This window comes from Patiria miniata, unplaced genomic scaffold (assembly GCF_015706575.1).
Source record: "Patiria miniata isolate m_02_andy unplaced genomic scaffold, ASM1570657v1 HiC_scaffold_8, whole genome shotgun sequence".
In the NCBI taxonomy this organism is placed as follows: Eukaryota; Metazoa; Echinodermata; class Asteroidea; order Valvatida; family Asterinidae; genus Patiria; species Patiria miniata.
In genome coordinates, this window is record NW_024037075.1 from 2,432,604 (window position 1) to 2,444,186 (window position 11,583).

Below are 11,583 nucleotides of genomic sequence, written 5' to 3' on the forward strand. Positions count from 1 at the left end.
AAACTTTGATTTCAGATATATCTAGATACTGAAAAGAAACACACGCTATGATTATTATTTTATGGAAGAGGATTTCAAAGCAGGACAACGTAACTAATTGATGCAAGTTGTCATCTCAGATGAATGATTTCCGAGAGAAAAAAATAGGGACACCGGAAAAGGGAAAGTGCACGCCGTCCCATGCTTTAACGAATTAATTTTCCAGAATTACTCCATCGCGACTGACAACCATCAAATTATTTTCCCTCAAAATTAATGACACGCAGTCTGGACGTAAACAGCGCCAACGATGGATGATCAACACATACGAGCAAAGAAAAATATATTTCAGGCGGCACGCTGAAAGGCTGAAACATTCGTCTTTGTATTATGTTCAATGGCAGTGGGAGTTTCTCTAAGGAGATACTTGTTTGCAGAAATTGAATTAACCCTAACAGTCATGAATCGTCCAATTTTAAAATGATTGTTCACATACCCTAGGGATTACGGTTATCAAACCTACTAACAAGGTTTGGTTTTGAGTATACCAGAGAGGACTTATGAGAATCGGGGACCGTGGGCGAATTGGGGACCGTGGGCGAATTGGGGACCGTGGGCGAATCGGGGACCATGGGCGAATTTGGGACCATGGGCGAATTGGGTGCCATAAGCGAATTGGGGACCATGGGCGAATTGGGGACCGTGGGCGAATTGGGGATCATGGGCGAATTGGGGATCATGAGCGAATTGGGGACCGTGGGCGAATTGGGGATCATGGGCGAATTGGGGACCATGAGCGAATTGGGGACCATGAGCGAATTGGGGACCATGAGCGAATTGGGGACCATGGGTGAATTGGGGACCATGAGCGAATTGGGGACCGTGGGCGAATTTGGGACCATGGGCGAATTTGGGACCGTGGGCGAATTGGGGACCGTGGGCGAATTGGGGACCGTGGGCGAATCGGGGACCATGGGCGAATTGGGGACCGTGGGCGAATTGGGGACCATGAGCGAATTGGGGACCGTGGGCGAATTGGGGATCATGGGCGAATTGGGGACCATGAGCGAATTGGGGACCATGAGCGAATTGGGGACCGTGGGCGAATTGGGGACCATGAGCGAATTGGGGACCATGAGCGAATTGGGGACCATGAGCGAATTGGGGACCATGAGCGAATTGGGGACCATGAGCGAATTGGGGACCATGGGCTTTTTTATGGATACAAAGTCAATGACTTGATATCTTATTATATTTGTGTGTGTGTGTTTTTTTAAGGAATAAGGGATCATTTGCTTTTCACGCATTTTTGTTTTTCGTTTCCAATAATAGAAAGCACTCAGAGAGCGCAAACTTCCGCCAAGGCTAAACAATTCCCCGCCATATAGTCGGTACACCCAATAGAAATACTCGCATAAATGGTGAAGAATCCTTTAAAGAAATCCTGGATCCAGACCCAGATCCAGATCACTTCTAATATCTAATCGATTTGATTTGTAGTTGTCTTGTTAATAGACAAACCAACCGACCAACAAACTATCCAAATCCGATGAAAACATAACCTCCTTGGCGGAGGTGTTAAAAATCTAAGCTGTGGAAGTTTCAGCTCAGTAAATATTACGAAATTCGGGAAAACAGTGAAAAATTATGAAGTGAAACACGATTTCGTCAATCACTCTTTACTTCCAAATGTCAGTCAACTGACTGATCGTTGGAAATCATCATTTCTTGATTTTTTTCTAAACAAGCCAGACAGAATAATTTAACGGGGTGTTTACGATCTTTAATTAATCAAGACAATTTTTTTTGTATAATAGTTCGGGAGGCTACTTTTGAGACAGACGCAGATGATCCTGTATGTCTTTCAAAAAGAGAAACATGAACGAATATGACTGAAATGTAAGCTAAACGCTGGCATACTGTTGGCAATTGATGATTTTCATTATTGATTTGCATTCATTCAAAATAAATATTGATTGTCGTTTTTAGGTATTACGTGCGATGTAAATGAAACAATTCTTTGGATCGAATATCACAATTAAACACTGACGAGTTCTCTATCGTTTAAAAACGGTGGTGACAATTTTTTTTCTCTTGATATCTTGTTAGAAGACAGAAAATATCTGTGTCAGTTAATTCACACTACCGCACGATTATTCAAGCGGGATCTCCACATTCGTCTCAATCCACATACTGTGCATTTGGGGGCATACACCTGACGAAAGACTTATCCGTGCTGATGCATGCAACATTAACAAGCACCTATCAAGGCGCTGTGTCTCATACCCTCCAACCGATTGCATTATCCTTTCCGTCGCATAAACTGAAGACAGGCGGATTGATCATAACCCAAATGAAAGGTATAGTTTTACATTATTAAATTAATGGCTTTGATATGCATCGAGGTCAATCTTTAAAGTAACTCAGTGGGCTTTACAAGCGATCCAGTGGGGAGCATTGATGCAATGTAATTTCCAACGATCAACACTGTTTTGATTTTCGATTAGGTTCGTGACTTTCAATTAAAAAAAAATACTCTTTGATTCCCTAAGCTCGCAACGAAATAGCGAACATTCATCTGGAGAATTGGAAACCTCTTTGTCTATTCACAATAAAATAATGCACTGCAGGTGTTGTAATTGCTCTGGCAAATTCACATTTAATATTTGTTTAGTGGGGCAGATAGGGGAAATATTGGGGGGAAATGTGCCTTTGACGATACAAGCATGGCATTTGGCACAGTCAGAGTGTGTCTAAATAGAAATATATTTGCCTATTGGGCCATCGCAGATTTCTCCTTTGAAAAAAATATAGGTAGAATAACAAGCAAGTTTCAAAATATTCAAAATGGTTGCCATTGCTTGTTATTCTATCTATTTTTTTTTCAAAGGACAAATCGGCGATGGCCCTATAGCCAAATATCTTTTTCATGATGTACTCTGACTGTGTGCCAAATGCCATGCTTGTATCGTCAAAGGGTTTTCCTTTTCTTCGCCGACGCAATTTATAAGCATTGTGTAAACTCAGTGTTGTCCGAGGGCTTGCGACAACGACAAAAAACACAAGCTTACTCGGTGGAACTCGAACCTACGACCTCCTGCCTACAAGTGCAGGCGTCCTATTCCTACAGTTTTTAGTAAAGTTCTCAATGTAATAATCGTTTTCTAATCTTGCTTTTTGGTTGGTTTTATATTTCAATGGATATTCTGCCAACCATCTTGGAGAAAATGTGAAATTCGCACCATTTGGGTTTTTTCTAAATCAGTTTCTATAGTGTGCCATGTAGAAATTCCCGTCTGAATGCAAATACTCATTCTCGTATTCAATATTGGCATTGGATGCTCATTCAGTACTCATTGGTAAACGGTTTTAACACCAAAAGCTTGGTAATCGTGTAGATTACACTACTGAATACTGAATACGGCTTATTATTGCTGTATGAGGGCGACACACCTTAAAGGGGCGACTATTTGGCGTCGCCCTTTTGTTAAAACGACCCTTAGGAGAAGGAATTTTAGTGTGGCAAATAGTCTAGATCGATTCCTCGTGGTTCAAAACATAAGTATTCCCAAATTCGTGAAGGAAGGATGAGGTAAACTTGGGTTAGGCGATATTTTAGGTCCGTGCAAAGTCTATGGAAAAGTCGCCCTATTATAGCATTCGGTGGAATTATTAGGACACCTCTTATGATTTACAAGATCTGTTCATAAATCAAAACCCTGGCCTAGCTGATATTCTACGAGATATCTTAGCGAAATGATTCCAATCAAATAAAGTGACTTGTCCTGCTTGTATCAAAGCCAAATGTTAAAGTATTAAGTCCCAAAACATAAATGTGTCTTAATTCTCTAATATTGAACGGGGCCCTAAGCTACGCGATTACCAAAAGCTATGTGTAATGGAAGATTATCACTGCTACATTTCGTAGCGCAATGTTCACTCTTTGGAGACTGCACAGAGAACAGGGGCCCATCGCGTGCCCACAGCCGCGCACTGGAATGTTGTCTTAAGCTGACGGTGCGCGCAGAGTGAGTATCGCTGATATCATGTATGATTCCTATGTGTCTTCGTACTGGCAGATCTCTCGAATTCCTCAGAAATTACTGTGAACATCTTATATTTATTGTGGACAGATAAAAACATCCTAAATATCAACCTCTCAAAAATACGTTGACGGGCGAGTAGGCCCGCCGAGGTGAAATAAAACAGAAAAGAGTACCGTACTGCAAGACAAAATTTTCAAAACCGGTGATGTTTTTTAAAACTACGGCTGCATCTGCGGCTGCGGTTTCGGGCAATTTTAGGGGCCCTTACTCCGGCGGACACCTGCTCAACATATACATCCCATAATATAAGGCCAGATGAAATAGCACTGTCTGTACTTGATGCATGAATTTGAATTTAAAGACAATGCCGAAACGAGACCGCGATTTAGAAAATATCTGAAGTTTTCCTACCTTTTACTGGTCGTCACAACAATCCCGGTTATATCTCATCGCGATGCGCCACAATCAATTCTTTGTTCCTGCGTAGATTGTGACAATGTGGTACCGTTGCTTGAGAATTATTTTCATCACAGTTTTGAAAGAGGGAATTAGAAACGACCCGCTGCGTACGAGCATCCGAACCACTTGTGACTCGAGCCGCCGTTCCTGAGCCGCCAAGTATCGCGTCCTTCCGCTACACGGTCACTGGCAGATAGAGTTACGGATAGACCAACCCGCTCATTGCACATTAACGTAAAACACGCAGCAAGACTTGGCCTCAAGCACGCATGCGCAAAACACAGCGAATTATAACTAGTTTTTTTGGGTCGTGTAGACATACAGGGTATGTAATAAGGCGCTATACACGACGTAAACGCGATCGCCGAAGCTTGAACGGCTGTGAACGAAATGCACGGTCGTTGAATTGATGTGGATACATTTTCTTTTCGTTCTAACATTTTTTTCTTGGTCCACGAGTGCCAGTCTGGTGTCCTTTCTGTGCCTATATCAATGACCAACAACTGTTTATCTAACTGACTGTCTATCTCCCTGACAACTGACTGTCCTTTGTGACTTAAACCTATGGGGTTTGCAGACCAGTGAAGAAACTACCATAGACCCAAGTGATAAAACGTCCACTTCTAAAATTCAGGCAAATAACAACCCTCCAACGAGTTTGAGACACATATCAGATTAAAGCTTATTTCTCCATCTGTCATTTTCTGTTCATTTTTTTTGGGGGGGGGGGGGGTCATGCAATGACTTTCGGGAGAAATTTCCATTCATCGCCATTTTGAAAACATCGCCATTTTGATGCCTACGATTCATTGCAAAGTAGAGTAACTTTAGGGCTCAATTTCATCCAAATTTCACAGAAATACAAGTTGCCAGTCCTGTTGTTCACGGCTTCTACCCTTCTGGTTTACAAACTCTCAAAGTTCATGGCCCACAAAATAGTTTTTATAAAAGGTCAGTCAAAAAAAACACCATATGACAGGACCATTTTCTTAATAATTTTATGGATGTATCACTATCAAAATCTAGGATATAAAAGCCCAATTAATAAGCTTTCTTTAATTACAAGAATCATTCAAATCACTCATGTAATTTTCAAGTTACGGAATTTGAAACACAACCACTGTTTTAAAGTTCTGTCCACGGATCACAAACAAGGTATTCTTTCAGCAAAACGAAAACAATTCACATAGGGGGGTGTGTGAATTGTTTTTCGTTTTGCTGAAAGAATGCACACCTTTTTTGTGATCCGTGGACAGAACTTTTAAACGGTGGTTGTGTTTAAAATTCTGTTACTTGAAAAGTATACAAATAATTTTGAATGATTCTTGTAAGAAAGCTTATTAATGGGGCTTTCATATCCTAGATTTTGAAAGTGCTACACGCAGAACTTTATTAAGAAAATTGTCCTGCCATTTGGGTTTCCTTTTTTTTGGCTCACCCTGTATATGCTCAGACCAAATCGGCAAGGGAACAGCTTTACCAGGCGTGTCTTTAGTCTTGTTTAAGTCATTAAGCGATTAAGCATGAATGGTGTCCGCAGACGCAACAATAATCCACCTCATCAACATTGACTCATACCTAAATAATTTGACGAATAGCCTTATTTCACGGTTGGCTAAGCATCTTGATAGCTGAACCGCTTTAGTCTACATCGAGTCCTTGTAATAAATTATTAATACATTTTGTGAACGATGGGTTAAAGTTTCATTACAAATTACTAGTTCGGTCGGGTGGTGGATAAAAAAAAATGTAAATCCTATACGGCACGCGACTTCATTCTTTTCGCTTCGATAACCGGGGCACATTATTAATGTTTATCCAAGGTTACCTGTTAATTTCCGTACTGCCTCGAGGCCTCGGCTCCTACGAAAACCGTTCCTGAATGGACAGGAATTACGTTTGCACGAATGATATTCTGTTGGTTTTATATTATGGCGGTGGTATGAGTCTGAAAACATAGGCTGCGCTGAAGTACGGACAAACATTACCTATAACCTCATTCTGCCAGTCACTATTTTGGAAAGAAATACAATTAAATTAAAGAACAGAAAAGTATTGACAGTTACATAGTTTTCTGATAATTTGAACAGGTGCTTATCAAGAATTTGCACAAACGTACATAGACTGCACTTATTGATCGTCAGGCCTCATCCGCTAGGTTCTACCAGAAGTACTCGCAGTGAGAGTCTTGATTTTTGAAACGACTGATAGGGGCAAAAATTGGGCCGTTGTAGTACGGGCGCACCGAGCAGCGTTAGCCATAATTTAGCTTCAATGCTTGTCCAGGATTAAGTGCGGGACCTGCATACAATAACCAAGCCTCCTCATTAACCATTGCCTTCGGTGCTTGCGCACACTCTTTCGACCTTTCACCAAAACTTGACACACAAACATCAGACAGAAAGACAGACAGACAGACTGACAGCATAGGATCTGTTAATATAGGATAATGCCAAAATTAATTTGTTTGTTTTTTAAGTTCCATCCTGTCTAGACTCTGCTAAAGCTGCACATCGATCAAGACTAGTATGACCGGATAATCTTCTTTGATCGTCGGATAACTCCGACTCGGGTTCGCTGTCCTAACGCGCACGAGTACGGTTTTGATGTATTTTGTCTGGAGGGAAGTCAACATGAACCCTAGTTTGCTGCGTTCTTTAACATATCGGCTCAAATGAAACCTGGACCAGTGTTTGTAAGATGGAATTTGCGTCAGGAAGGAGATGCACCACAGACTTTACCATTCATTGAGCCTCACCTGTGTCTGTAAGGGTCTTTATATTAACTTTTTACCCTTCACCGACTTTTAAGTACTGTTCAATCTGATATACTTGTGAGAAAAAAAAACAAGGTCGTTCAGGTAGGAGTTGAACCAACGACCTCTTGCTTTATACTACTGTAGACGTCCTGACGAGTTAAGTGGCTGGCGGGTGCCAATATTACGTAGCAGCAGTAGCGCAATTAAAACTTTTACGATTAATGTAGAGTCTCACCGACGCAAAATCCTTAATACACATCCAAATGTTGTAAGTCTCCATGTAATTTATTAAGAAGTGCGCAACACGTCCTTAGTATGACACAAAGGCCTATTGCATGAGTCATAAAGGTAAAGGTACACATGGACATATAAAAGAGCGAGGGTACAGCTTATGAAGTATTGTTGTGAATTTTGAGTCAGAGTGGGGTCTACGTTGTTATTTAACCACTTATATCTCAAGTATTGGCAACGTTTTGTTGTAACGCGTTAATGATGAATGGAACGTTACAGCAACGCCTATAAACGTTGCGAAACAACGTTGCAAAGTTGTAAAGTTGGTGTGCCAGGCACGTTTTTAGGTGGAGTGTGAAGGCATACGACACTTAAAAGAGACCATTTTGAGTTCATCGATTGCTTCAAAAGCCCTTGCCATCAAAGACTTCGAGCAACCGTTCAATGCCCAGTTCACTAAAAACGTGGACGTGAACGTGCGTTTCAAAATTGAGGCCGATCATTCCTCGAGAAGGATACCGCGAAATTTACAACTTCGGGCACAACAGGTCTTCGTAACCATTTAATTAGTGAAGCGTTTCAACACCCTGCAAACGCCTGTAGTACTGTTTCTGATTGGAAATTTCATCAGTCCGATCCCCACACAAAGCTGACTAATCACCTGCCCCAATTAATTGGAAGAATGACCTCGCGTTGACGTCATCTGCAACATGACTGCGGAGTTGCCAATTTAGTAACACCTGTATGAGCACCTGTGGGGTTGTTTCTGATGAGCAACCTCATCAGTCTAAACCATACATATAGCTCATTAATCACCTGAATGATCTTGGAGGTGCACCCTTACGTTAAAAAGACCATGGCACCCATATGATTACAGAGCAGGTGATGGTTTGATTGCTCTCCTAATGAGGAACCTCAGATACAGACATCTTTAAAGCCGACTAACGACCTCATAAGCCTTGTACATCCGTAGCAAACAATGACGACCTGCGATCTTATTTTGTTGTTTTTGAGTTTCATAAGCATACACCCTCTTTCTGCATTCGGTGAGAGTTTTCGAATATTGAGCATAATATCACGGGGAAAAAACTAAGTTGTGATGGATCAACAACAAAAATTATATTTTTGGCTTGGCTTGCTTATCGTATACGGGCGAAGATGGGTTTACTAACCCCTCCCATATGCGGTTGAGGCCACGCCCACATACTATAGATCCGTGTGTGGTCGGGACTTAACCTTATTTTATTTAGTCTAATTAATGGTATTTAATGATTGGGACGTTTTCTTAGTTGTTTTGGAACAGACTAGAATCATTTTCATCATTATTTGTGGTTCATTTGAAAATTAATTTTAGGAATGTGACCAGTTATTTTACCAGGTGATCGTGACATTTTGATACAGTGGTTTATATCTCGCTCGCTTTCCCTTCCTACAAGGCAGCGAGACTCTTTTAATTGATTAATTTTAAAACAGGCTCTTAGAGGTAGAGTACATCATTTTGCTATTTGTGCAATTTTTTCCATCTGTCGCATCAAAAGTGCTCACAATCTAAAGAAGGGTGCTTAACAACTAACCTGATAGAGTTTTAGCTCAGTGAATGCTGTATATTCCGAGACATTATGACCACCGCGCAGCCTTGCCATAACCAGATCAATCTCGTCATTACCTGATCAATCTTCCAGTCATCCAGAGATATCATCCAGGGATCTGACTCCATTTCCACATATTGCAATTTTCGGTAGTTCATCCTGCTTTAGTCATTTCATCATGATGATACCTCCTTGCCTCCGGGCAAACGAGGACGAGCGATACACGGGTAGATTAAGTTTGCCTACGGCACGCCTTGGTAGTATTCTCAATTGTACTACAACGGGCTCAATGCCGCTATAAGTAATTACATATTATTAAACTTAGAATCTCAGCTGCTATGTTTGTACCTTTACTCTAATCAGTCTTGTGTCAGATATTAACTGGAACCTGGAATACGGGTCATACTTTGACCTCGCTTTTTCAGGGTCAAAATGACTCTTTTCGGGAGGGGGGATGACACTTTTACCAAGGAGTCCGGTTCAACATGACCGGAAAAGATCGAGAGAAGCGTTATTTAACCTATCAGGTTAAATCTTATGCCCTGGACTATTTAGGGTGTGATTTAGAGCGAGATACCGATAAACGTTTGTAGGTTTTAAAGATAATACATCAAGTTTGAAATGTGGGAATCAAAAACATGTAACCATGGTACTTGGATAGTGCACGGTATCAGGTTAAATTTTTAAACTAACATTGAACTGTCTTTTAAAACACCTGATCTAAAGAGCTTACTAGACCCCTTCCCAAAAGAGCTTACTGGACACCTGCTCAAAAGAGCTTACTAGACACCTGCTCAAAAGAGCTTACTGGGAAAAAAAACTAGCAAAATATACCAACTCATAATAGAAACAGGTTTGACGAGACCGATTTTTGGAAGACTTTAGAGCATGAAGGAGTATCTAGCAAAGAAAACACAACAAAACGATGTTATTGTACAAACTAATGTTTCACGAAATAATGTTATATTACATTAAGCTAAATAGTACAAAGAAGAGATGTACACGTCACGTGGTAGCTGGCTATTCTAAGTGGTTATGAAACAAGAGTGTACCCGCACCCGCAGCCGTCAAAATGCCAAAATGCACTGTGATAAAACATTTTCAGACTAGAAAATTAACGAAATTGCAGCCGCTGGGTAAAGGGGAATAAGCCGTGCCGTTACAAAAGGGAGAAGACTCGGTAACAAGAAATGATTGGTAGTTTCACAAGAAGACTTAGACCTGATTTGATTAATGTTCTCTGGGCTCGTCTTTTCTTGCCTCCACAAAATAATGCACAGCTTCACTGTTCCCCGAACACGAACAAACAACCTTTGTCTGCCCTGCGACATCTTAAAAAAATAATTTTAAACTGTGATTGCAAGAGACCCAACGGATCGCGTAACAAATGAAAACCGCAGATAAAGCCATATTGAACTCTTTTCCGGAGACCTTTTAAAGATATTAAGGTTTTTTGCTCATCTCTATCACCTTCTTAGCATTTCTTTTATGCATATTTTGCGCTGAGCGAGGCTAAAAGCCACAAAAGCCATAAAAAGAAGAGATAACAGTACTCCGGAAAACAGAAGGTATGGAAATTGACCGACATTGCTGTTGAAACAGGACAGATATAGGTTGGAGGGAAACCGGACTAGGAAAGAATAAGAACAAAGAAAAGAAAGGAAGAGGGGGATAGGCGGAAGGGAGGAGGGAGAAACTCTTAAGATCCTATATTTAGAGAACTGTAAGTCCGATTGGGTTGAAACTTGGTATGTAACTAGACCGGGATGTGTTTTTTATAGGTAAAAATTGAGAAGTCATGATGGAAAGCCTTTGACTAAAGCTCTAAAACGAGGTAAAACCTCTTCACAGAACCACTGTGAAGAAGCCAGCCGGAAAAGAAAGGAGAATTCTTCCTCGCCCTTTGAAGCCCTGAGAAGGTAAAAACGAGTCTCGGAAATTGTATACGAGTTTCTCTTTGGACTTCTGTTTGATAGCATCGCAGAGAAGCTGATTCAACATTTACCTTTATTTCTTTTTGTTTAATCAACCACAAGGAGAGCACATGGGATGTGCTTTAATTAAAAGTTGGCAATTTCGTAGTATTGCATTCGGCAACCAGCCTCGGGTTGGTGCTTTGATTTCATTGATCAAAACAGAAATCAGACTTACCCAATTCCTATTTGCAATTTTAACAAGACCAAGTATGCGCATAAGGGTTTTCGGTCTATAATAAGCCAATAACAGTGTTTGGCGTATTTCTGTTTGATACATTAATGGAGAGCCTTTACATTTTGTTCAAGTAACTATGTTCTTTTGTTCAAGTAATATGCTCCTCCCCAAAGTTGCACAAGTTTGGAAAAGTGTTCCATATTATGGCAGTAGATGTATGAATGAGTCTTGTTTGTTGTTGCATGATGAATGGAAGTTTGCTATTGCTTCTTCGGAACACAGCGTTTAAAGGTAGAGTCCATCATTTGTAATTTGTGCATTTTGTTCGTTTGAAGCAACAAAAGAGTTCAAAATCTAATGAAGGATACTG

General features: G+C 40.7%; 1 protein-coding gene across 1 annotated transcript; it reads right to left on the minus strand.

The window, feature by feature from the left end:
* Positions 1-476: 476 nt before the first annotated feature.
* On the minus strand, positions 477-1,169 carry LOC119719648 (sporozoite surface protein 2-like). The gene has a single exon (XM_038189148.1). It carries the CDS (start codon positions 1,167-1,169, stop codon positions 477-479), a length of 693 nt encoding a protein of 230 aa, XP_038045076.1.
* Between the last annotated feature and the right edge of the window lie 10,414 nt (positions 1,170-11,583).

Coding starts and splice junctions, on each gene's coding strand:
- LOC119719648 (XM_038189148.1), bottom strand. CDS start 1,169: ATGGTCCCCAATTCGCTCATGGTCCCCAATTCGCTCATGGTCCCCAAT.